Source organism: Convolutriloba macropyga, chromosome 15 (assembly GCF_964194025.1).
Source record: "Convolutriloba macropyga chromosome 15, txConMacr16.3, whole genome shotgun sequence".
Lineage (NCBI taxonomy): Eukaryota > Metazoa > Xenacoelomorpha > Acoela > Convolutidae > Convolutriloba > Convolutriloba macropyga.
In genome coordinates, this window is record NC_134482.1 from 34,892,442 (window position 1) to 34,919,675 (window position 27,234).

The 27,234-nt window shown below is 37.3% G+C and overlaps 2 protein-coding genes across 2 annotated transcripts in view; one reads left to right on the top strand and one right to left on the bottom strand.

The window, feature by feature from the left end:
- Nucleotides 1-23,052, top strand: part of LOC142354473 (mitogen-activated protein kinase 1-like) — a 30,099-nt gene extending 7,047 nt beyond the window's left edge. Inside the window, exons 4-5 of the mRNA XM_075406776.1 lie at nucleotides 20,245-20,455; nucleotides 22,917-23,052. Coding sequence (XP_075262891.1) covers nucleotides 20,245-20,455; nucleotides 22,917-23,033 — 328 coding nt within the window. The 3' untranslated portion in view covers nucleotides 23,034-23,052. The remainder of the gene's footprint in view (nucleotides 1-20,244; nucleotides 20,456-22,916) is intronic.
- Nucleotides 1-27,234, bottom strand: part of LOC142354753 (uncharacterized) — a 255,263-nt gene that overhangs the window by 78,359 nt on the left and 149,670 nt on the right. The window lies entirely within an intron of this gene.

Here is a 27,234-nt window from a genome sequence, read left to right on the forward strand (position 1 = left end):
ACTGGCATCAGGGGCCCAGCTCTAAATTGGGTAACAATATATTTAAAAGGGAGAAAACAGCGGGTTTTTGTAAATGAAGCTTGCTCCTCGTGGATTTCTAGTTTGTGGGGTTCCGCAAGGCTCAATTCTAGGTCCGTTATTGTTCCTAATTTATATCAATGATCTGCCATTAGTTTGCAAATCTCTTGATATTATATTGTTTGCGGATGATACAAACCTCACCGCAATCAACAAAGACGATACTTCAGTGCAACAAGATCTGAAAAACATCAATAATTGGTTGATTGCTAATAAGTTAATACTAAATATGAATAAAACAGTACAAAGTTTTCAATCACATGTAGAATATATTAAGAAGAGACTCTCAAAACAGTGTGGTATTATATGTAAGCTGCGTCACTATGTACCCCGTAAACAGCTAATTTATTACTATCGAAGCAATGTTAAACCAATAATTCAATACGTTATTTTGGTATATGGCTGTTGCAGTTACTCGTCGCTTCTACCTATGTACATTCTGCAGAAAAAAAATTAAAATTCATTTACTTCAGGAAAAGGTCAGATAGTTCTAGGGACATTTTTATCTCTAATAAATTACTAACAGTATTCGAGTTCCATGTTTATGAGCTGCTGAAATTTGTCCTGAAATCATTGAAAAAGATGCATAGCGAAGCTTATCTAAATAAACTCTTTGAGTATGAGCATAGTACCAGAAACACCAGAAGATCTACCAAAAACTACCTAAAGATACCCTCCTTTAAAACGCAGTTTGAGCACTGCTCTATTTCATATCGTTGTGCAAAGCTATTTAAGACACTAAGAAAGAATGATGTTCTAAAACCAAACATTGAAACCAAAAATTGGCAAACAATATCGCTGTTTTATCATAAATTTAAAGAAAGTTATTTGCTAAACAATGGGGAGCTGGTATCCTATATTTTTATATAGTTTATTCCGTACCCACCCTCAAAACAATTTTTTTCCCTTTTTCTTTTCCATAAACTGTTGTCAAAAATTGTTGCAACCATTTTTTGAGGCCTAGAAAATGGTATTTTTTTGCAAAATAACGAAGTCTACACATAGAAAATCGACGATGAAAATCGAATTGCAGAATTTTTTTTTTACTTTAGCCAGGGCAGATACTATGTGGGCTTAATAGCCCTGTTTATCTGTCTCTCCGCGATACCTTTGATATGTAAATAATTTTAATTGATATATATTATGAATTATTTAATGTATTATGTAATTTATTAAATTGTTGATAATTTTTGATAAAGGAGAAATTTTTTCTTTCTTTCAGTAGATGCTTTCATTTGGTCCTCGACTGGCTTTTGAAATGTTCTCGGCTGTCTCTTTTCGTTAGCTATCTACAACAGTGTTCAAACGCTCAAATAAAATTCTGAAACCTACAATTGATGTCACTTGTTACTCGGATTGTTTTCAGGTTAATTATCTAATAATCTAGTCAATTTTATCATAGATTACTCACTCTATTCAATAAATTGACCTCTGTTCTAACTTTTTGAAATTTAACTGATGAAATTCTAATTAGAGTTCAATTAAATGTATGTTAAAGTGCACTTATTTCAAAGCAGGGCGCCCTCACTTATTTACCTGAACTAAGTGAACTTACTAGACCTCTCCGATCTAATAGAAAAGTTGGTCAAAAATTTGAGCTTCAGATTTCCTTAGATTAGTGTTTTGTCGATGTTATCAGTCACTGATTGTTATCAAATGTCTAAACGGTATATTTGGCTGCTGGTATCCGGCATTCGGTCGGCGATGTTCCGGTTTTTAGAAACAAAATTTCACCCAGACGGTTTATCGAAGAACGAAATGTTCAATTAAAATGTGCCGGAGCAATACCGATTTCTGTCACAATGCAAAACTAAGCTTAATACGGAGCCTCTTTATTTGTGTTTGGTCTCCAAATATTTTGCAAATGCCATTCGGACGTTTTCATTTATTCTAAGTAACAGTATTTACGTTTATTAGGGTTCAACGTGGAACTGTTAAACCAACACTAATGAACGGCTTTGCAAATTCTAGACTCCGGAATAGTTTCTAGTCTAATAAAAGAGTAAATATGCTATATTCAATTAAAAGTTGAACAGTGTAATTAACCTTGTCAATAGAAATAGAAAAATAGAAATCATGTGTACAAGTTAAAAATTAAGCCTCTTTGAACTGAAAATGAAATTAGATTAACATGGCATATTTTGATGAACAGCATAAATCAAGTCGGAAAATAAGCAACAGAAAATTAAGGCTGTTCGCAGTGATCAGATATCCCTTAAAATTTTCTCAAAACTATGTTTGGACAAAATTGAACAACTGTAATTTTCGAACCTTAAAAGGAGGCTCGGTAATGTGCGTTCGCACATAATGTTCCGACAGCGCCCAAGGACTTTTTTTGACTTAATTGACTTCCAAATGAGGAAGAGATTGAGAAATTTCAAAAACCAATTGGTGTATCCGTTTAATTACTCGCTTTGAACTCAAAACAATTTTTAAAAATATCCCATTAGAGGGCCGATGAAACCTGCTATTAAGGAGACTAGGAGACAAGAGGGACAGCGAAATCAAATAAAAACAATATTCATTCTTTTTTCAGAAAACACAGTATTTATTCTCTAAGCACTATTTTAACATAAATCGGACCTTTCATTAATGTAAACTGACTAAATGAAAACAGACGTGCCTGTGATTGGGGCGGAGAAAATTGCAAGTAATATAAAACGGTCATAGTCAAGATAATCCAGTTCTTTTTTATAGCAGAAATCAACGGTGAGACCAAAACTGGCCTTGCTAACACTGCGGGGCTATTACAAAATTTAATTTTTCCAAATAATCGATCAATAGGGTTTTGGTGACAAAAATTATTAATGCATCAAAAAATAAATGTGCATTTCTGATAAAAACAATTCAAAGTAGCGAAATGTCGGCAAGTTTTATTCCAGAACCAGAGGTAAAAATAGCCCTCATCTGTGTAAACAATGATCTTGTCAGTGATTTTATGTCTACACTATTGGTCAATGAGGACGAAAAGGCCTAAAGAGAATTCCTTAAAGGGAATCGCACATAATACAAAAAAAAAATAAAACCCCAGACCCAATTATCCCAAGATACGAGACGATAAGCTTTATATAAAATGGCTGGTTTTCAATCCTTTTTGTTAAAGCACTTTTTCTTCTGACCCCCACTTAACACTTAAGTGGGGAGGGATGAACTATATACTCAAATGGGTTTGTTTTGTTCAGACAATTTTGGCCGATCGATATAATCATCGTAGAGAGTTGTGAGTGGTATCATCAGAAAACCAGTCCAGCGTAGAAAATAGAATTAAAAAGGTTTTTTCAATTTTCGTTTTGTATAGGGAGTTATCGAGGTTTAAAGTTTTGTAAATAATTCATTCACATTCACATTTTATTCACATTTTCAGTATTTTTGACAATTTTTTCGTCAATTTTGCTAATTATTAAAATTTTTAACTGTACTGTTATTGACTTCATCTCCAAAGATAGAGGAGGGTTGCTGTGTTGTTCGATCCGAGTTTTTTGGCTAGAGTTTAAGCTAAATTTTTCAAAAATCAGACTTTTTTCGATAAAAATGGGACCACATTTTTTTAGCCCACTTGCTTTAAATTTGATGGAAGAAGACTTCTTGAAACTGCGGTCGAATTCGTTTTAAGCTCAAAAAAGAGCTTAATCTAATCCCGCTGGCTTTCGGAGTTTTCTGGATCAATATTTTGCAAGTTTTTTGCGAATTTTAACTCGATAATTACAAAAAAAGAATTATTTGTTTTTGAAATTGAAAAAATTTTGTTTAAAACTGATTTGAACAATCATTTGAACAATTGACTGTTTTGTTAGACGCGCAGCAATATCTGGGCTGATCTTGATCTCAACGTGGATCCCTACGATAAAAAATTTTCTAGATTTAAATGGGGCGCGACCTTTTTTCAAAACATTTCCGCTATGTAAATGTTTTTTTATGTAAATTACTGACAATAATCTGAAATCAGGGCTCAATTTATGACAGATAAGATTTACAAAGAAGACGTCCAGTGAAATTATAACATGGTTTCAGAGTTAAGCTCATGGTTTTTAGGGCCTTGACCAATTGTTTTCGTAAAATTTTTCGAGTTCTTGAGTTTTGCTTTCATTTGTTGTACTTTTTGTAGCCCAATGATTTAGTGTACCCAATCAAAGATTCAGTTAGCTTTTTAAGAGATATAGATGAACCGAGACAATTCTATCAGTTGTTATCTAATGTTTGTTATGACTTTGAATATATTTGTTTTGAGAAAATATAGGTGAATTTTTGAACTTTACCACTATTTTATCTTATTTCTCTCAACTTCGGGCGCAGCCTCAGTAAAAACAGGCAGAAATCAATTTTATGTAAGTATAAATTTTTTGTTGGAAACGGTTTTATCTTCAACTAATGTTTTCCTTGTTTTGATGCTACGCGTTTCAAAATATTTTTTTTTCATTTTCATTTGTGAACAGAATCGTATTTTTTATGAGTCGATTTTGTTTCGTTCTCGAATTATCACATTGTTGGCAAATATAATTGAATTAAAGCATAGTAGGATAAATGTACAGCTTCGGGAAAATGCGTTTCTGTATATGTTAATTTTTTTTGTTGAATAGTTAATCTTTTTGGGCTGAGACCAAGTTATCTTGCAAAATTTTGTTGATTTTTTAATGTATTTTCTATGTTTGTCTCTCCTTTTGTTGTTGTACGCCATATACCTGATAACTATAGGTCTCAATTGAATCCTCAGGACGTATAACTCCACCTAGATAATGATTTCAGTTTTTAGCTGTTTGTCTTAATGACTTTCAATTCAAATTAATATAAGTTTTTTTCGTCTTGTTATATTTGCTTTCAATTTGGTCACCATGTAACTCAATCTCACTAATTAGAAGGTCTCAATTACTTTTGAAGATGCAACCCTTTTTATCGCGATTTGTTATACGTATGTAACTGATTGCTTCGACCATTTATTTTAAAATTTCGTGATATTATACTGTTCAATTTTTGGGTTTCTTTTTGTTGTCGTCTACGTTGTGCTTTTATAGGGAAGACTTGTTACCGTTAGGATGAGGAGAAAGGGATGATTTACAGTTCTTGCAGGCAACATCTTATAAGTATAGTGCCTTGAATAGTGTGATGTCGTAAATTTGTTTCAAGTTTTAGCTTCCATGTGTGTTTGTTGTATTTGTTATTTTGTGGGGTAGTGACGTGGGCTCATTATTAACAGGCCCAATTCGCTTCCTGAGGTGTTGCAAACTAATTCATCGCTTTTATTGAAATCTTAAATCTGTTATGACTTTTCGAAATATTTGTTTTCAAAAATTATTGGGTTTTTGAGCTTCGTCATTTTTTAAAATAGTTTTTTGGTCAAATTGCTCAGTCGCTCTAAACACAGGTCACAACCCGTTTGCAGTGAGCTATGAATTAACCTTTATAACGGTTTTAGCGTCAATTTTTGTTTATCGGCTTTGTTACTTTTACTATGAGACTTCATAAAATGCTTTAGATTTTTATATATATTTGTACATTTTGAGGGTTTTTGTTCTCTTTTTGGTTTATAACAATAATCGTGAGTCCCATTAGTTTTAAAATTTTGCGCAATTGAAAATTAGATTATGGCATGTCTCAATTGCTTCGTATGGAGATATAAAAGAAAATTTTAGTGATATCAGGTGATATCTAATGACATTAATAACTGTGAAGTTAATTGTTTTCAAAAATGGAAACGTATTTTTTAACTTTGCACCTCTTTGCTATTTTTTCTCTTTTTGTCGACCTGTTAACCAGTTGCACTGAGAACCGGTCCCATATCTTTTCTAATGAAGTACAGGTTAAACTGTTTTTCTAAGGTTATATCTGATGCGAGTTTGATTTTGTTATGTTTTTTTTTATTGTAGACGTCGAATTGTGTTAGTAAATATTGTTTGTTTTTTTTTTATTTTTTATGGTCCTTTTTGTTAGTTCTATTATCAAAAACTTCCATGGGCCCTCTAGCGTGGCATTATTGTATTCCATTGGTTGTTTATTGAACGATATGTATGTTTTTGATCTCATCATTTGGTAGCCAATTAAGTCAAGAATGTGGATGAGCGGGGTCGGAACATTATGTGCGTGCGCACATTACCGAGCCTCCTTGTCTGTTTTAACTTCAATTACATGAACAATTCATTCTGCATTATAACTCAGCACCAATCTCTTTTTTGGGTAGTTTTTCTATATTTTATGTTATTCAGTAGAGTCGACCTTGACATGGAGATTGAATATCAGAACTAGGAAATAGATCGATTTGAATTTCGATCTCTTTGAATGTCTTGGTTAGATTGGGTACCTGGTGTAATTCATGATCATAGGACCTGTTTCGATTCTAGAGCAAACAGTTTAGCCTGCCTCAGCTCAGCGAGTGTAACCGTAGATTTCCTTTGAAATCAAAGTTAGTAGTAGTAGAAAGGCTTGGTATACCTCTTTCTTCTTAAAGAAGTAGGTAGTACAATAAGTTACACTTTTTCCAAGCAGTTGCATGTCAGACACTAAAGCAAGGAAAATCTGGGCTGGATTCGAATTTTAAAAGGCAGCCTCCAATCCTTGTTCCGAAATTATATATCATGGGTTTGGACCTGTTTAAACTTATTTGAAATGGTAGCTTTGCGTATGCACCAACTTAATTGCACCAGCTCAATTGAGAACACAATGTCAGTACTTTTTTAGGCTTCTTTTTAAAAGTTCAACGTTTTCTCCCACCTTGCCCTTCTTCCATCATCTCCGCAGTCCTCATTTTGTGCAGTCGACTTAATTGGAACTTTTGCTTATTTAATTGTTTTTTAACAGATAGCGTTTTTTCAAATGGCTTCTTTGTTTTTGGCTCCACGTTTAAGTTATTGCGTAGTTTCAGTTTGATTCTGAGCCTTTCTGGCATTGCTTTTTTGCTAGATCACATCTGTTCATGACGAGAACTTTGACTTCTTTTTTAATGGCTCTCGAACGAAGTCTGTAGCAATTCTGTTAGTCCTGTGGTCTTTTTAATGCAATTTGTCGCTTGACCAATTTTTCGCCTGACTTTTTTCACTTTTCGTCCTCAAAAACGGGATAAATAGGTAGAGCTCGGAGGGCATTAAGTTCTATTAGAGCCCTACGGCTTAATTGTTCCAAAGTATGCGATTCACCGATCCTAGATAAATATTCATTGCTGTGAAGGGTAGTTTGACCCCCTTACTTCACCCCCCCCCCCACCACCACGCACACTTCATCCCCACACTTCAACTCACCCTCACGACTCCTCACCCCTCCACTACATTCCACCCGTAATGCAACATGCTCGACACCCTCCCACGTGTAGGAATGGAAAGTTAGACTTAAGCGTTTTTCGGAAAAGAACCAAATTAATATTGAGTTTGAATTATTCCCAACACAAAAGCGAATTCTAAATTTGAAACTGTACAAAGATAATAATGGTGAAGAAATTTAAACTGATGAGAACGGTTGAATAAGTAAATATGGACTCTGATAAAGATTATATCATAGATTGAACATCAAAATTCTCACCCACGTAATATTGGATTAGACACCCAAATTAGGGGCCTAGGTTATCAAAGTCATGAATGACCTTCTTAAAACTTTTCCCAAAAAGGTATTTTTCACACAAAGATTCGGAACATTTGGTAAAAATAGGACTAAACTATCATAAGAGGAGTGAGTTAACAGATCTTCGTCGTGGTACTGAAAATTGTAATAATTGTTTGAAATAGTATACTCTGGTTACTATAGTTTTCGTTAAATTAACGTAGCAAATTTTCCACTACTTTCTCTTTTTAGACCTTTTCTTATAACTTAGTAGAGCTTAAACTGGTATCTAGTAGGTATTTGCTAAACGCTTCGATACTTGGCACTCATAGGCATTTGTAACTAGTGGTTCTGAGGGAACCATAGCCTTGTAATAATTAAGATTGGGTAAAACTTAATCGTTTCTTTCGGTTTTCTGTTAACAGTGTAATTGTACAACTTTAGTAACTTCAAAATACATCTCTTAGGATCTGAAATCATACTAAATCTAGCTTCAATTTATTGGATTTAAATTAGTTTGGTGACTAGAAAAGTAGTGAACAACCAATCAATAATTAGGTTAAGTTAGGTTAACGATCTGGAGGACAGCACCGAATCCCGGACATCAAGACGATTGATTTCTGAGAGTATTAATCGGCCAAGCTCCTTCTAGGAGACCGCATAGTGAAGCCACTCTGAGGGTAGGCCTGCCTGCTCGTAGAAGACTTGGCAAGTTAAGTTAACCCATGTAGTATGGAATGGTGAACCAAGTAGACAATTAAAACGGTCTGCAGTAACCTGAAGTACCTGATGGGCAATGTCTTGACGTTCTATCAAGTTAGTTAATACTCGTCTGGTTCGGTTGTGGAGTGAACAACGACGAGCTCTTCACGTCATCTACTATTTGTTATAAGTATATTGGTTGATCAATTAATTAGAAAGTGAATTGAGGACCTGGTATATATCTCAATCTTAGAGTCACCAATTTACTTCATTTGGTAAAACAATTCTTAGAAGCTAAAATATCATACAACATAGAGAGGCATTACAAACATATTCTAATATCATCATTATTTTTGGCAGTTGACTACAGTTCTATAGCGCCTGAAAATACTTTCTTTAGGACTTGAACGGAGGGCCTGGTATAACCCTTTAGTCTAGTTAAGAGTAGTAGTTTTGTGAAGTTGCTATCCAGTCCAGTAGTTTTCTCTAAAGATAGATTCTAGGAACAATTGTGGAACTTGTGAATAGGGTAAAACCTCCACCCTAAAGATTCAGATTCTATACCACGCCCCCTGCGCTCACGCCCCCTAGCTAAAACTAGCCTTACTAAACTCCAGCTACGGACGAAGTCATCCGATTGACAGTCCTATGAGAGCAATTCTCCCCAAAGGTAGTCGGTTATGTTTCGAAAATTGACTCTGTTTCTGAACGTTGGCATTGCCGTTTAGAATATGCTTAGTACGTTTCTAAGTGCGTTAGAACAAAATCGCCCGAGGGACTTAGTGCCCCGATACGAGGGTACTTGTGTCCGAGTGCTGGGCACGAGCAGACCTGGACTAAGATTTTTTCTAACGTTTTTAGAAAACCAAAGGGCACGAAATTGTTGATTTTCATTTGAAATTGAAGTTAAAAATTAGAATTTGAGAGAACCGATGAATTAGATCTTTGATATACGTTTCAAGGTAAAACTCATCTATATTTTTTTTCGTGTCATTTGGTTTTGCATCGAAAATTACTTCGATTACCAAAAATGAACAACGCACCAAACAACCAGCAACAGCAACAACAGAACCAGGCGAACAATCAGCAGCAAATAGTCGTAGCACCACCTCTTCTCACCCCCCTCCGATACCCAATCGCGACTTCGAGAGTTTCGAAAGATGGGGAAAGATGCAAGGACAACCAGACCCGACCATAACGAGAGTTCTGAACGCTCTTAACAACAGAATCGGCGACTTTCCGAACGCGAGGAGTGCCCGCACCGAATTCAAAAATCTTCAACAATTGGAATCAGAGTCCATCCAAGGGTTCTAGGAGAGGCAGCCAATGATCATCTTGATGTTGCGGGACGACAGGAAGCTAACAAAGATACCTTTATGGACGGACTGTTGGACAGCGAAATCAGATATACACTCCTGAAGGAAGAACCGGGAAGCTTTAATGCAGCTAAACAAAGGGCCATTGCTCTAGACGCCATCAGTAAAGCGGAATCCAGTCGACTGCGAGGACGAAGAAACAGACAAGTGAGATGGACAAAGGGTGAACAAGATCTTGATGAGTCAGTAACAGCTGACTTTAGAGCACTCAACACCAGTCTGTCATCGGGTTTCAATCAAATGATCGAGTTTCAGACCAGAAGCTTCAATAAGATGCTAGAGCAGCAAGAGCGACATACACAGATCATGGAGAAGATTCCTGAGACCCAAACAAGATTTCTATCCGAATCGGGTCAACCAAGATTTCAGAGTAGAAGTCCGGAAAACCGGAAGGCTTTCAACCCAGAACGTCTGCGATGCAGTGCTATAATTGCCGCGAGTTCGGGCACTTGTCAAATCAGTGTCCACAGAAAGGAGCAATACAACCGGGTATATCCGCAAACTTGGACACCGATAGACAACCAATCTTAAAAAGCATTTTACAGAGAGCGAACAGATTTTACAGAGAGCGTTTTCCAGAGCAAGTGAGCAGTATCAACAAAGTTCAAGCCGAAGCAGTCTTTGGACCTAGAGTCTACGTGATTGTTGATCTGGACGGACAAAAACACAAAGCGTTAGTGGATACTGGGAGCAATGTGAACATTCTATCAGAAAAAGCCTACTCACAGTACGAACAGCGTTCCAAACTAAGACCTTTCCGGGAACAAGTTCTTCCGGCCATCAATGATCCTTTCGAAATACTTGGCGTTTTTACTGGCGAAATAACGTTCGACACCGGGGTTAAAGTGAAAGCCGATCTCTTGGTGACCCCAAACACAGACGTGCCTTTGATACTTGGAACCCAGGTGATGGAGATTAAAGTATCAATCGACTTCCATTCTAAGCAGCTGATGGAGAACGAAAGCAATGTTGTAAATTTGCAATTTGCCTATAAACCTGAAGTCCCCAGGCACGTACATCTTTGTGAGACGGAAGCAGAATCCGGTCTTGATCAAATTGAAACAACGGAAAAAACACAGCACGGGGTAAATGCAGAAACAAACCTAACCCGATCATGCGACGAAGAGTTAGAACAGATTTGTTCTTTAGCAATTCCAGACAGAAACCAACAAACAGACGACAGAAGAACACTGCTACGAGAGTTCAGAGATGTGTTTGCAATGAACGAGAACGAACTTGGACAGACACACTTAGTTCAGCATGAAATTGACACAGGTGATACGGTGCCCATCAAGCTTGCACCTGGAAAAATCAGTGTGGCTAAGGAGATTGAGGACATGCTAGCACGAAAAATTATCCGACCATCAAACAACCCGTACAGTGCAACCATCTTTCTCGTTACCAAGAAGGATGGGAGCAATCGATTGTGCACAGACTTCAGACGACTAAACGAAGTAACAAAGAAAGACGCTTTTCCCCTCCCGCGAATTGACCAGATACTGGATCGTCTTCACGTAGCCACGATTTTCTCAAGCCTCGACCTAGCCTCTGGATATTGGCAAGTCCTATTAGCTGAAAGTGCTATACCTAAAACTGCGTTCGTCACTCCCGATGGTGGACACTACGAGTACCTCAGACTTCCATTTGGACTTTGCAATGCACCGGGAACCTTCTAGCGACTTATGAGAAGCATCTTCAATGAATATCTCTTCTCGTTTGTCCTCATCTTCTTGGACGACTTTCGGGTGTTTAGTAGGAATATGAAGGAACACGAAAAACACATGCGCCTCGTTTTTCACGCTCTTCGCCAGGCCAATCTTAAACTCAAGAATCCGTAACCTATCTAGGATACAAACAGCCCAGAGGGAATTGCACCAGATGAAAACAAACTTGTTGCAGTACGGGACTGGAGGCGACCAGAAAGCGTTACCGAAGTGAGGTCTTTTATTGGATTTTGCAGTTACTACAGGCGTTTCATCAAAGACTTTGTTGGGATAGCGAAACCTCTTCACCAGATAACAAAAAAGAACAGCCGTTTCACTTGGAACCCTGAATGCCATAATGCGTTCGAGAAACTAAAAGAGGCTTTGATTGATAGCTCAGTACTCAAGCTTCCTGACTACAACTCTCCTTTTATCGTGGACACGGATGCAAGTGACAACTAGGGGCAGTACTCTCGAATATTATCGATGAAGTAGAATACCCAGTGGCTTTCGCGAGCAGAGTTTTGACGCCAGCAGAATGTCGTTACTCAACAACAAAAAGAGAAGCATTAGCAGTCATTCAGGCGATGAAATGGTTTAAGCCTTACATTTGGGGAACTCAATTTGTGCTCAGAACAGATCATGCATCGCTACTGTGGTTATTTAACCAAAACAATGACGGGATGATATTTAGGATGCTTCAAAGACTGCAAGAATTCTTTTTTCTAGTAGTACATAGACCAGGAGACAAGCACAGGAATGCAGATGGACTGTCAAGACAGTGCAGCATCACACCTGAGCTAACTGAAGCTAAGAGACTGGTTATGTTTGGAAGCTGCCCATCAGCTAACTCTTTGAAAGACGCCCTCGGAAGAATTAACTTAGTTACAGCAGAGGACGCGAACCAACCAATGAGTATCCAATTTCAAGAAGACGTAAACTCACTTAGGCTGGCTCAAAGAAACGATCCCTGCTTACGTCTCATCTTGCTATGAGCAAACGCTGAGAAACATCCAGACCAAAATCCGCTGAGAGACTTAAAAATCAAGAAGGCAAACGCAATAGCACAAGGAGAAGATGCAGTAGCGTTGCGGGGCCTCTGGGACCAGATGGAACTGACTGATGGCGTGCTGTACAGGAAGTGGCATGTGGAAGGAAGCAATACTAACCAAAAACAACTTGTAGTCCCGCAGTTACTCAGAGAGACAGTTTTGTAACAACTTCACGATTCAAAACTCAGTGGAGGCCATTTTGCTTTCCAAAAGACCTTGGACAGGGCAAGACAGAGGTTTTGTTGGCCAAATATGAGAAAAGACATTGAACGAAAATTTGAGAACTGCACCCTGTGTCAAGCACGAAGTACCGCTGGAAAGAAAAGAATAGCCCCTCTCCAGACAATCAACGTTGGGATCCGATTCAGCAAAGTGGCAGCAGATATCCTGGGAGCTGTTACCCGAGCAAAGACAAGCGGTGCAAAATACATACTTGTATTGACGGACTATTTCACGAAATACGTGGTTTGCGTTCCCTTAGAAAGAACTACGGCCGAAGATGTTGCTAGAGCAATTGTGGAGAACTGGGTTTCAGGTTTGGAGCACCTGATTGCCTTCACACCGACCAAGGATCAAACTTCTGCAGCGAACTACTACTAGAAGTGTGCAAAATTTTTGGAATAGAGAAGACAAGAACATCTCCATATCACCCACAGGGAAATGGTATGGTAGAACTTCACAACAGAGTTGTTGCGGATGTTAATTCCAAATATTGCGCAAACAATCCAAGTAGCTGGGATCAAATGGTTCCCTATCTCAACTTCGTCTATAATACGACCGTACACAAAACAACAGGACAGACTCCATTCTCACTTGTGTTTGGACAAGAATGCAAATACCCGATTGACCTGCTACTCCCGAAAGCACCTGGTCACGAAATTGCCAACTACGAATTCACAAAATGGCTCAATGAACAGTTCAGGGAAGCACATATGAATGCCAGAGACACTTGGCTACAGACAACAAAGACAAAAAGATTTGTACCAAAAAACGTCTTTGGAGAGGAATTGAAGCCAAAAGAGAAAAGAAAGTTCGGCTTTTTGCACCCCAAAAAACAAAATCAAGGAAGGATCGGACCATATAACATCATCGAAAGGACGTCAGAAGTCAACTATAAAATCTCAAAAGACACAAACTCCAAGAAATGGCAGATAGTCCACTACAATCGATCCAAGCCTGTGAAGGAGGAAGACGAGTTACCCAGAATGGAAACAATATCATCTCATCAGGAGAAATGGCCCAGCCGCCAAAATACGTATGACCAGGAAGTTCACATTGAGGAAAACAATCAAACTTTCTCCTCAGAAGTTACATCAAGACGACCCAAACAAGAGAGTCCCTTCAAATGGATGGACGAGGATAAAGATTTTTTCTACGATCTCTTTGCAGAGCGAGAATATTCAACTAAAAGGCCCACTAAGACTAACATACCAGCAGAACCGATCACTCCGGAACAAGACAAAACCCAAGTGAACCAGACCCCTTTTGTAACCCCAGCCAAAGAGATTGACTCTACATCACTGCCCCAACGACCACACAAGCAAAAAAATGTCTTGAGGGACCTCAGTGAAACACAGCCAACACCTGCAAGCGCCAAGAGGGAAATGTGCAAACCAAAAACATTTGCAGAATTTTTGGGAACCAAAACTGACAAAACAGTGAACTCCATCGCTAAAACACGTGAAAGACGCGCAGTGAAGTACCCCAAAACGATTCGGAATCGACGACGAATAAAAAAAGAATATATTAAAAAGAATATAATAAAAAATAAAAAAAGGAACTTGATTAAGTTTCTGTATATAGCATTGCCTAAAAAATTGTAAAGATCAAAAGATGAGCCGAAATTTTTATTAAAGATGGCGACGATCGTAAGACATATTTAAATAGCACCATTAAAAACTATATTGTAAGTTAATATATAATATATCACCCGTATTATGAAAAGAGCTAATTAGCTCAAATGAATTTCAGCGAATTTGGGGGGAATTATTAGAGAATGTAGCATTCTTTCAAATACAGAAAAAATGCTATCTAGGTTTAGCGCAGTAATTAACCATAATAATGTTTAGATGTACAACTTTGTGATATTTATATTAACACTTGCGGTACGACAGCAAACAGCGGAGAGTGCACAAACTACTGCGCATGTTCTCTTCCAACCTCAAACTCCAGTTTCATTGGCCGGCTCATATCTGACTGTGGATATCGCATTCCCACTTCCAAAGCTGTTGAACGTGGATCTCCGATCAATTTATAATTTCTCTTCAATACTTCAGCAATTGGAACAGAAAACATGGAAGAGCTCCGAGTTTTGCAACAACCCGGAAATAATCGCACTCTTACAGCGCCACTTTGACGGAATAATCTCATCTATTCAGATAGAATACGAAAGAGCAGAGAAAGAGAGGACAAAGCTCGTCAAAAGAAGTAGCATCTTTTGTAAACCAGACTATCACTCTTCAGCGACAGAGACGATCATCACTGCTGTTTGCAATGGGAGCTGCGACGGCAATAACTTTAGAACCCTTACTGGAAAAAGCAGGCTATAGACTACTCTCAAGTTTTGGTCTGTTCGAAAGTTCTAAGCGAAAGATGGATCAATTGGAAGGACGATTGCACTATTTGGAATCAAGAATGGTTCACCTGCACAACGAAAAAAGAGTCTATTCAGGTCATGGCCAGCATTAGTTTGAAGCTTCATGAAGACACACGAAAAGTGCTAAACTACTCAGAGGATAACTTTGAGATGCTGCAAACAAACCTGGAGGTGCTTCAAAAAACAATGGAAGAAATACAACAAGCCCAAGCCTGTGATCATCGAAGGTCTGATGTTTTTATGTATGCCTTTCGCGCCCAAAGTGCAATTAGCAACGTATCATGGACTCTCAATGCTATGCACAGCGAGTTGCAAATACAAAAACTATATTTGACGGAACAGAGAAACATATTTATTACAAGCATTGGATTGCTATCCAAGGGCATACTGCCAGCCGCACTAGTACCCTACGAAGATTTACGGTAAATAATTACAACTCTGAAGCTGTGAGATAAAAAGTGTTCAATTCCATTAGACCACTCAAGTTTACTTTACAGCCTGCCCTTAGTGAGAAATGTTTTTCCAATCCACACGGACTGTTAATCACAATGGAGGTGCAGTATACAGTGGTGAACCAATTCACGATGCCTACAAAGCAATTCCTCTGCCACAACCAATCAGGAACACAACGACGGCCGCAACTCTAAAATTAGAAAGGAACTTTTTGATCGTATCAAGGCGAGAAGAAAGCTATGCCGAAATGATGTGAGGAATATCTGTTTTGTTTGGGGACACAATTGCTGATACTTTGCACCAAGCCAGTAGCGTTGGTGAGCGCGCAAGATCAACTCTGCTTGACTTCACTCCTATACAATCACGAGGTAGCTGCTTTGAAGACTTGCACACGAGAAGTAACGGAATTGCCAATTTTACCGACAGCAATCAACCTTGGGAACTCTCTACCTCCTCAACGCGGCAGACGATCAACAATTTCTTTATAACATAACGTACAGTGGGGGCAGAAAGTTTTCAAACCGTGTACCAGCCTGTAAAATTTGTCTAGTACATCCCCTCTGCGATGGAAAACTGGTTCACCCGAAAAATGGACTGGTCATGTTGCCCGATCCAGCATATTGTCTTCAACACAGTGGACTAATAACAACAATCACAACTCCCGAACTACTGGATACCGCTTTTAACATCCCGAGCATTCCAGCGGTCACTCCTACAGAAGAGAGTCGGAATTTGATGTTGCATAAGATCAGATCGGCACTCAAGGATGTCCCTACGCTTGATGTCACGCCTGAATTAGTCAGTGAGATGGTAGGCAAAATCCATCAACAACTCTCTGAGGAAAACAACTTCAAATCCTTTCGCCAGGGGTCGACACTGCATACATTTAAAGAGCTGGCTGGTCTGCTTGGTTTCTCCTTATGGTGTCTTGCATTTGTCCTTTTGGCTGTCTGGGCAGCGAAGAAGTGTTACAAGTCCAAAAACACTACAAAACATATTCACAATTTGTCCAACGATGATCAACGAGATATGGGAACTGACATGCAGTTTGGAGAGAGACTTAACTTAGTTGAGAGAATGCGCAATGAGGAGACAAACGCTGATTAAAAAAAACTCGTACCAACATTTGGTGATTGTGCTTTTATATATTTTTATGTTATACTAATTTGTACTATTCAGGAGAATAGTTTAGTCCAGACGGATGGGATGTAGGAAGGGAAAGTTAAACTTAATCGTTTTTCGGAAAAGAACCAAATTAATACTGACCTTGAATTATTCCCAACACAAAAGCGAATTCTAAATTTGAAACTGTACAACGATAATAATGGTGAAGAAATTTAAACTGATGAGAACGGTTGAATAAGTAAACATGGACTCTGATAAAGATTATATCATAGATTGAACATCAAAATTCTCACCCACGTAATATTGGATTAGACACCCAAATTAGGGGCCTAGGTTATCAAAGTCATGAATGACCTTCTGAAAACTTTTCCCAAAAAGGTATTTTTCACACAAAGATTCGGAACATTTGGTAAAAATAGGACCAAACTATCATAAGAGGAGTGAGTTAACAGATCTTCGTCGTGATACTGAAAATTGTAATAATTGTTTGAACTAGTATGCTCTGGTTATTTTACTTTTCGTTAAATTAACGTAGCAAATTTTCCACTACTTTCTCTTTTTAGACCTTTTCTTATAACTTAGTAGAGCTTAAACTGGTATCTAGTAGGTATTTGCTAAACGCTTCGATACTTGGCACTCATAGGCATTTGTAACTAGTTGTTCTGAGGGAACCATAGCCTTGTAATAATTAAGATTGGGTAAAACTTAATCGTTTCTTTCGGTTTTCTGTTAACAGTGTAATTGTACAACTTTAGTAACTTCAAAATACATCTCTAAGGATCTGAAATCATACTAAATCTAGCTTCAATTTATTGGATTTAAATTAGTTTGGTGACTAGAAAAGTAGTGAACAACCAATCAATAATTAGGTTAAGTTAGGTTAACGATCTGGAGGACAGCACCGAATCCCGGACATCAAGACGATTGATTTCTGAGAGTATTAATCGGCCAAGCTCCTTCTAGGAGACCGCATAGTGAAGCCACTCTGAGGGTAGGCCTGCCTGCTCGTAGAAGACTTGGCAAGTTAAGTTAACCCATGTAGTATGGAATGGTGAACCAAGTAGACAATTAAAACGGTCTGCAGTAACCTGAAGTACCTGATGGGCAATGTCTTGACGTTCTATCAAGTTAGTTAATACTCGTCTGGTTCGGTTGTGGAGTGAACAACGACGAGCTCTTCACGTCATCTACTATTTGTTATAAGTATATTGGTTGATCGATTAATTAGAAAGTGAATTGAGGACCTGGTATATTTCTCAATCTTAGAGTCACCAATTTTCTTCATTTGGTAAAACAATTCTTAGAAGCTAAAATATCATACAACATAGAGAGGCATTACAAACATATTCTAATATCATCATTATTATTGGCAATTGACTACAGTTCTATAGCGCCTGAAAATACTTTCTTTAGGACTTGAACGGAGGGCCTGGTATAACCCTTTAGTCTAGTTAAGAGTAGTAGTTTTGTGAAGTTGCTATCCAGTCCAGTAGTTTTCTCTAAAGATAGATTCTAGGGACAATTGTGGAACTTGTGAATAGGGTAAAACCTCCACCGTAAAGATTCAGATTCTATACCACGCCCCCTGCGCTCACGCCCCCTAGCTAAAACTAGCCTTACTAAACTCCAGCTACGGACTGTCATCCGCTTGGCAGTCCTTTGAGAGCAATTCTCCCCAAAGTTAGTCGGTTATGTTTCGAAAATTGACTCTGTTTCTGAACGTTGGCATTGCCGTTTAGAATATGCTTAGTACGTTTCTAAGTGCGTTAGAACAAAATCGCCCGAGGGACTTAGTGCCCCGATACGAGGGTACTTGTGTCCGAGTGCGGGGCACGAGCAGACCTGGACTAAAATTTTTTCTAACGTTTTTAGAAAACCAAAGGGCACGAAATTGTTGATTTTCATTTGAAATTGAAGTTAAAAAAGAGTACAATTAAGCAGATTAGTGAAATAAGTTTTCTTAAAAATATAGAGGAGTTGAAATAAACCAAACGTCTTCGATACTGGATCAGCCGAAAATTTTTAGTGGTTTGATGCAAGTGTCAAAATTTAGGTTTCTAACTAAGTCTATTTGCTCTAAACTTAGTGTCCTAAATTAGGACAGTAAGTATTGGGCAAAAAGACTTAATTCTTTAAGTCTAAGTTCCGTCTTTCAAACTAAGCTCTCAGTCTCGAAGTTTTAGTGCCAGATGAAATCGTACACTGGTGTCTACTATGCTCAGTAGTTAGTGAAAAGGTCACCCCCGCAACACACCCCTCTAACCGATCCCCACTCCCTCATAATCCGTGGCCCTCTTCTTACCCAGTCCACATGCCGCCACTGGTCTAACCCTACCCAATCCCATCTACTAATTCACCTTCGTGCCAAAATGTACCCCCGCTACCTCCTCGGCATTGCTGTTATTAATAAGTGAGGTCTTTCATGACCCCCAGGCGCACGTGCATTATTTTTACATAGTAACGTGCTATATAATAACACATAATTTGGAACTAGGGGCCATAAAAACACTGGGGGGGGGGGGGGGGGGGGACAGAATAGATCCTTTTTGTCGCCATTTTGAAAGAGTGCTCTAGTTTTTCATGCAGTATAAATTAGATTTTGTTATTTTTGGTTATGGCGGCCTATCTTACTGTTAACCTACATATCCTCTTATGACAGCATTTGAAGCCCCTTGGTAAAATCTTGTCCCCTGAACGAAGCAGGCTTCAATAGAATCAGGCGCGAGTCGGGAGAATTTCGTCCGACTTGAGTCGGTAATGTTTTTCTTTGACTTGGATTCTAGGGTTGCGAGAAATTTCAATTAATACTCGAATTAAAAACTTGGTTTTTGGTAATCATTTCCCATACTATACTGGGAACAAAGTCTCTGAGATTTAGAAAAGCTCTGGATAGTTTCGCTGATTTTTCGGATCTATTCTGTTTCGCACAAACATGTTTCGCACAAACCCCCTACTCAGCTGCCCCCTCTCCTTCAGCCACGCCCTCCTCCTCAGTCACCCCACCCACTCACACTCCACCACCCCCGGCCTGGTGATTTGTACCTCCTCCGCTTGGCGCTGCATCCCCCCTCCGTCTCATTTCGTCTAACCCCGCACACTTGAACCCCTTCTTGGTCTGTTTTCGACTGATATTCCATCAGACCATTTTGGTTTTTTTAGTGGTAACTTGATCTCATTCAGAATTTAAACAAACTTAATTTGATTGGCGGCAGGTTACTAATAAAAGTCACATAGAAATTTCTTCAAAATTAGTTTTGAAATCGTGTGTTGTAAAATTAGCTCTAATAAGCCCTTAAGTAATGCCCTCTATCTGCTGAAGCAATTTTGATTGATCCCTGTTTCGTTTGAGGGCAGTTCAGTGGACTATCTCCGGTAACTCATTTTCAATGATTTACAAAACTGATATTTAAAACGTTATTAGCAGAAACAAATTGTGTCTTCATTCCAAATCAAATCGTTCTTCTAATGACAGGGAATTGCAAATAAAATGAGCTGGAAGAAGGGGAACAAACCGAAAAGATAACTGACTGTTTAATTGATCAAGTTGCTGTTTTTTTTTAATAAAACCCGAAGATTAATATATGAAACAATTAACAGTTATTCGATTTTTTTACTTTTTTAGAAAATTTTTTGTTCAGGTATACGAAAGCCATTGACGTCTGGTCAGTAGGCTGCATTCTAGTGGAGATGATAATCAAGAGACCCCTCTTTCCTGGGAGACATTACCTGGATCAACTGGACCTTATCTTGGATGTTCTGGGCTCTCCCAGTCCGGAAGACCTAAGCCACGTGACCAACCGAAATGCCAGGAACTGGGTGGAAAATCTTGCCCCTAAACCCAAGCAACAGGTCTGGATTATTATCGATAATTCAATTAGAAGGCGTTCGTTTTGCCATACCCTTTATATACTTGATTTTTGTGCTATACCATGATAGCCCACTTAGCTTAAGCATATTTTTCTATTTCGTGTAACTGGAAAGAGGCAGACAAATTGATGAAGATGTCAGCTCTCAACCAGTAAATTACTAAGTTTGCGTTTTATATTAAACAGGACACCACGTTCTTTGAGTTTCAACCCGTAAACCGTAAAGGAGGAGTTGATATTTCTGTGCCTGGTAGTCAATTATTATGTACTGCCGTTATAGGCACGATAATTTGGTGCGGTGATTTTGATCACGCCAAAGCATCAAGTGAAGCACAAAAGCAAGGAGTTTTAATGTGTTTAAAAATGTTCTCACTCTTTTTTTAAAGTAGTGATTAAATAATCGATTTTTCACTCTCATTTCAAGAGCCGCGTAATGCGAATTGCTGTGTAAAACATAAAACCAACCAAAGTTTTGATTATAGCTGCGAAGCTGTAAGCTGAGCGTAGCTGTATTGCGGTGCTCTTGGTTTTTTTACGACTCGAAGAGGAGTATTGGTTTTCTCTCGGTCTTTTTTTTACAGGAAGTAGATTTGTTCACGCGGCATTTTGACCTAAAAGCGAAAGTGAGAAAAGCTGTCTCGGTGAAAACAGATTTTCGCTGAGCCAGAGAAGTTTTTTGATCATGCGCTTCGTTTAGTGAACGACTTTTTGACTTTGAAAAGTAGTTTTTGAATGGCACATATAGATAACCGTTTTTAGCCGTTTTTTGGACTGTGGCCCAAATTTTTTGCTTTTAATTTGGTTTCTTATAGAAATAAAGTTTATTCGATACTATATTGAAATGTCAACCTCGGAAATTGATTCCGCGGTGTTTTGCAGAGCCTGAAAATGCGTTTCAAGTTGAAAATTGGCACATATTTCTTGATTTTTAATTAATTCTTGGCTTTTTTTCTATTAATTTCTTCATTTTTGGATCTTTTAACCGTCTTTTTGTCAAAAATCAGTTAATATGGCAGATTCTCTTTGATAATTCATATACCCAACGCCTCTTTCTACCTCGATGTAATTTTGTTTTATAAAATTTACATATGCTAATCCGATTTTGGTAGTTTCTATCCGATTTTCGTCAGTTTTTTTGTATTTTGGTTGTAATTGCTAGAAATAGTCTTTTTGTGCAACATGAGTGACTTTAATTTCGTTTCAATAAAAATTCAATCATTTTTTGGCGTTAGATTTTTGAAAAACAGTTAAAACTTTTTCATAAATGCTGTCTTAAAAGTTTTTTTACCATTTTTTTGCAAAATGTTTCGCTTTTTCGTATTCATGAATTCTGCTTTTTCCTATTTTTTGTTCTCTTCAGGAGTATAGATCTTCGTATCGGATGATTAGTTATCTTTTATATGTCTTGAAAGCTGAACAATGAAACGTATTCGTTTTTCTTGAATTTTTTTATTGATTTTTAACTTTCAAAAATCAAGAATGTGTTTTTGTTACGGTGTTGCTTACATTGTGCCCATATTCTTCATGTTCTAGTTAGTATCTTTCTATCTTTGTCCTGGCACCTACATTTATTTTCGGTATATTGATTTTTTCAGTTAATAAAAATGAATGATTTCAGCTTTTTCTTTGATTTTCGTCATTTCTTTGGTTTGCATTTGATTTCACTCAACATAAGGCAGTACTGAGAGTTTGATAGCTAACCTTTTCCGCAATTTCAATTTAAGACTATTTACTGCAAATTTTTTTCGGCCTTGGTATTAAATTAAACGATTTTTTGCCTTTGAATATTCTTCTGCTGCTTATGTCTTTTCTATGATCAATTTAATTTTTGAATTAGTATGAAATCATGTTGTCCGTTGTCTAGCATATGTACAACAAAGAACAAGTATGTGTTCCTTTTTGTCTTTATTGCAGTGACTAGAAGTGTAATTATAGGTGTTTTCTGATTCTTAAATTTGACCTTTCTGTTTTGAAAAGATTTAACTTAGTTTCTAAGATTATTATCTGCCGTTTGCTTTTGCGATCTTTTTCAGATTAAAATCATCAATTATTTGAGGGCGATTACGGTTTTGTTAGCGAAGTTTTGATGCTTCGAGTCGCTTCCGGAATTCTTCCGGCTATGTTTTTTGTTTCGTTGTCTGACGCTCCATTTTCGTTTTGCATTCGTTCTAGAACATTCTGTCTCGTCACTGCTTAAATGGTTTTTTCGCGCTTGATTTCACGCTTTCTGCGTGACCTAAATTGCGGTTACTCAAAAGTTGTCTGTTACTAAAAGAAAGTTGATTGTAAAAAAAAGATTGTATGGTTCGACAGCCGAGTGGTTAAGGCGACTGGCTGTTAATCAGGAGAACAACCTCCTTTGAATTAAACTTGTAGGTTTTATAGGCGGCGGCGATAACTTCTATCAACTCATTTCTGTATCTTTTTCCATCTGTATTTTACAGCACGGAAGTCTATTTCGCAGCTATGCCGGCAATCTGCCGGCTATGTTTGAAGATGCCTCAACAATCAAAGACGGAAATGAGCAAAAAGCTGTCAAAACTAACAAATACTACAGATAATTTGAAAAAAAAATATGGGGAAGAAAATTGAAATAGTTCAAGAAGAAAAACCGCTTATCGGAAAGGCAGCGGAAACGATTGATTTCTAGAGTCAGATTATTCAAACACAGAAGCAACAAATCGAATTGAAAGACAATGCCAATGCTTATCCAAGTCGAATTAGGAATCAATCCGAAGTGGGTCACCTGCGCGGTCAGAATAGTATTCTGCTTGAAACTCGAATAAAAACAATACTTAAAATTGAAGCAGTTTTAGAAACCAAAAGAGTCAATTTTAGTCCGAATTTTTGTCATAGAAATACAACCACCTATTAATTTTCGTGTGCACATACAAAAATACGACAATCTCATTTTTCATTTTATACTGGAGCTCATTCATATCCCTATGCAACATTTTCTGATTTGAGACAGACAATTGAAAAATATTCCTCAGGCGCATAATGTTAATCTTTAATCATATTCATGCAGGTCACAACAGAATTGATATAGTAATATTGGTAGCCGCCGCGGCAAGTCACTTATGTGAAATTGTGACTAAAGAAATAAAATAAACGTCACAATTGTACCAAATCAAAATTCGTCATAATATAGGTGCGATCAAAATGTTGATAAAAATGAGTTGAACAAAACTAGATATCATTTCAACAGAAATTAATGAGACTTTTAATTGGACAAATGGGGAAGTTTTGACATGCAACATATCTATATCAGATCTCTCTAATTCTTTCAATTCTAAATGTAGTATTAAAATTTGTCAAAAAATTTGAGGCTATGATCAGTGAGACAAAGACATCAATTTCACTTAGCATTACATTTTGACAAATTCAGCATTTTAATTCATTCTTCGGTTGTTTGACGGATTTTATATACTATTATTGCACACAATCCAAAAGCCAATTCTAATTCTAACGAATTAATATTGTTTCCTCAAAATGCTCTTTTTTGCAAAACAATGGACAAAAACATTAGTACAATACACATATGACTCTTGAATGCACAATGTTTGAATAACTATTTCAACCTTTTTACTAATTTTTTTAACCTTCAGACAGAACTTTTTAGTATACTATTTGAAACGGTTGAAAGAAATCAAAAATGTTCCCAAAATTTTGTTGAACTCCAAAACGTTCTTTTGACGAAGCGCTAATGAAAAATGATTGTCGTGGGGGGGGGGGGAGGAGGGAGGCGTTGTTAAGTAGATTTCCCTAAACATCGTCGTCAAAAAGTACAAGTGATGCTATTTTTTTCGAGTCCATTGAGTTTCTTCGAGTCCTTGTGGATAGAATTAATAAGGTCACCAGGCAAAAAGACCACTAGGCACCATATCGTTCGAATAAGAACTTACATTTTTTGACGAATTACCATTTGGGACATCGATTACAGCCAGGATGTTGTTGTAAGTTGATTATTAATGGCTCTTGAACGAAGTTCATAGCAATTATTGTAAACGTGTGTGTCTTTTTTATGCAAAATTTTTGCTTGACTTTTCGAGTGACTTTTACGCCCGTGATCTAAAATTCTCTCTCAATCACAATTATAAGCGGCTGAACTCAATTGGCGGCAATTTAATATTAAAAGTCGAATGAAAAGTGCCCAGAAACTGGTGCCATTTTTCACTTTAAATTTAATAGTAGTTAACCTCTAATGTGGTTATTTGAAGCCCACTATTGAACTTCTTAGTCTCATTTAAGCTCCCCCCCCCCCCCCTCGACTGAAGCAAGTTGCAATTGATTAGAGCTCCCACAAGTCGTTCGAGAGCAATTTTTCCAAAGTTTAGTCGGTTATGTTCTAAATTTCTTGACAAGAAAGCAGCAGGTGTGACAGATGAGTTTTCAAGTAATTCGGGTCTCACATTGTATAACTTTGTCGAACGAAGAGAAACAAACTCGTATTGCCAATCAAATTTTAACTTCAGTTGATCATGGTCTGTCCAGTTAAAAGTAAATGAAGGTTATTTTTCCCCGCCAAAAGACTTAAACCATCTGATTCGCCTTTTATTTCAATTTCTCCAATAAAACCATCAGGTAGAAGCGACCCAGTTTTGTATCAAGGAATAGAAAGAAAAAATCGATCTTTTTATATTTGGCTAGAATTGCTTAATCAAGATTGGAGTCAATATTACCAATGCGAAGATGGAAATAGCATTAACATTTTTGGCGAAGTTTTAGTGCCATTTTGCAAAGACATTCACCGTTGAAAATCTGTCTTTCTCGAAGAAACGCAGCAGTGAAAACTTTGTTACCAAAAGAACTAAAAGTTTCGATTTCAGAAAAGGATAGCCTTTTCAGTTTTTGAGAAAAAAATATAATCTGAGCAAAGGCCCAAAGGCATAAATTGTAAGCTACCCAAAAAATTAGTTGATTTGAAGCTAAAAGAGTTTTTGAAACATTTTGCGGTGACCTCCCGATATGTAAGAAAGTAGAATTCCCTCAAGAAAAGAATTGGATGGGAAAAGAACATCGCTATCGATAATATCCAAGACTTTTGTTTTAGAGAACAAATAAGATGTTATCGAGTGAATTAGCGAGTTACACCCAATCAGATTTTGCATACTAACATAAATGGTTTGAATTTTGTTGTAATACATAGAAAGGTCGGAAAAACTTTGTTCAACCTAATTTGGTAAATATAACCACAATATATTATCACTTAGGGTAGTTCTCGGCTGTTAAAAGACGCCTGTTTCAAAGCTAACATAGTTGAATCTTGACAACGTTATTTATGCGTTTGCGCGCTTATTGAAAATTTAATCTCATCTTAGCAATTTATCCTTGTCACGATGTATATTTTTATCGATCAAAGCTCTTCAGATTGAATTTCATAATTTTTAGTTCAGTAGTCAACTTTCTACGTTATAATGCATAGAAAGTCGTAAAACTTTGTTTAACCTAATTTTGTAAACATAACGCGATATGTTATCACATAAGGTAGTTTTCAGCTGTTAAAATACGCAGTTTCAAAGGCTCATTTATTTGAATCTTGCCGACGTTACCTTTGCTTTTGCGCCTTCATTGAAAAATCCTGATCTTATCTTAGCAATTTTTCTTCTTCACAATATACAAAATATATCGACCAAATTGTTCAGATTGACTTTCAGAATTTTTAGTTCAGAAAGTCAAATTTCTACGTTATAATACATAGAAAGGTCGTAGAAACTTTGTTTTACCTTATTTGTAAACATAGCCACAATATGTTATCACTTGAGGTGGTTTTCGGCTGTTAAAATACGCTGTTTCAAAAGCTAATATAGTTGAACCTTTGCCGTCGTTTTGCGTTTGCGCCTCTATAGAAAATCCTAATCTAGCATTTTCTTCGTCTCAATGTATTTTTACAGAATTTTTACTTCAGAAGTCAATTATTTTGATTTTCGAATTCTTGCTTAGACGGCAAAGCCCGTCACTAACAGAGTTCGTGACCGATTAATAACCGTAATGGCATTGGAACCCCCCCCCAGATACGAACAAACACCAATTGAAGGAAATTGGAAATCTTTTAGGAAATTTGACATTTAACAGAATTGCTTATCACTCAAAGCATGTTATTAAAGTTAAGAAATGATTATTTGTTAAGAATGTTGCATTTCATTTCGTAGAGGAATTTTTCTCCAGAGGTTTCGTTAAAAAACCAGAGCAGACCTTGGTTATTTTTTGAAAGCAAAGTGACTGATATCTACAAAAATCATTTTGAAATGGAATGAAGATCTGAACATTGGAAATTTTAAAAAATATAGCAATTTTTGTCAAAAAAAATGTTAAAATTCGTGATGTTTAAATCTTGAAAATGATTCCATTACTTTCTAGAAACTACATAGTAACCTATTATTAAACCCTCGAGGAAGTTCCTTGGCTCTTGAGGCTGGATAAACCTAAAAAACGACAAACTTTCAAAAAACATTGAAAAAAGTTGCAAAATTTATCAAAAAAATGCAAAAATTCGCAGTGTTGAAATGTTGAAACCATTCTATTACCACTAGAAACTATTCAATAACCTATTATCAAATCCTAGAGTCGATTCCTTGACACCTAGGGCTGCTAGGGCTGAAAAAACTTAAAAAACTGACAAAAAATTTCAAAAATCTTGAAAAAAATTGTGAAAATTAGTATAAATTTGCGTTTTAGCTAGCGGTTGTTCGTCAGTAGCTATCCACGGGTGGGGGGAGGGTGCACGGGGGTGCCGATGGGGGTGGCGACAGTCGGGTGGGG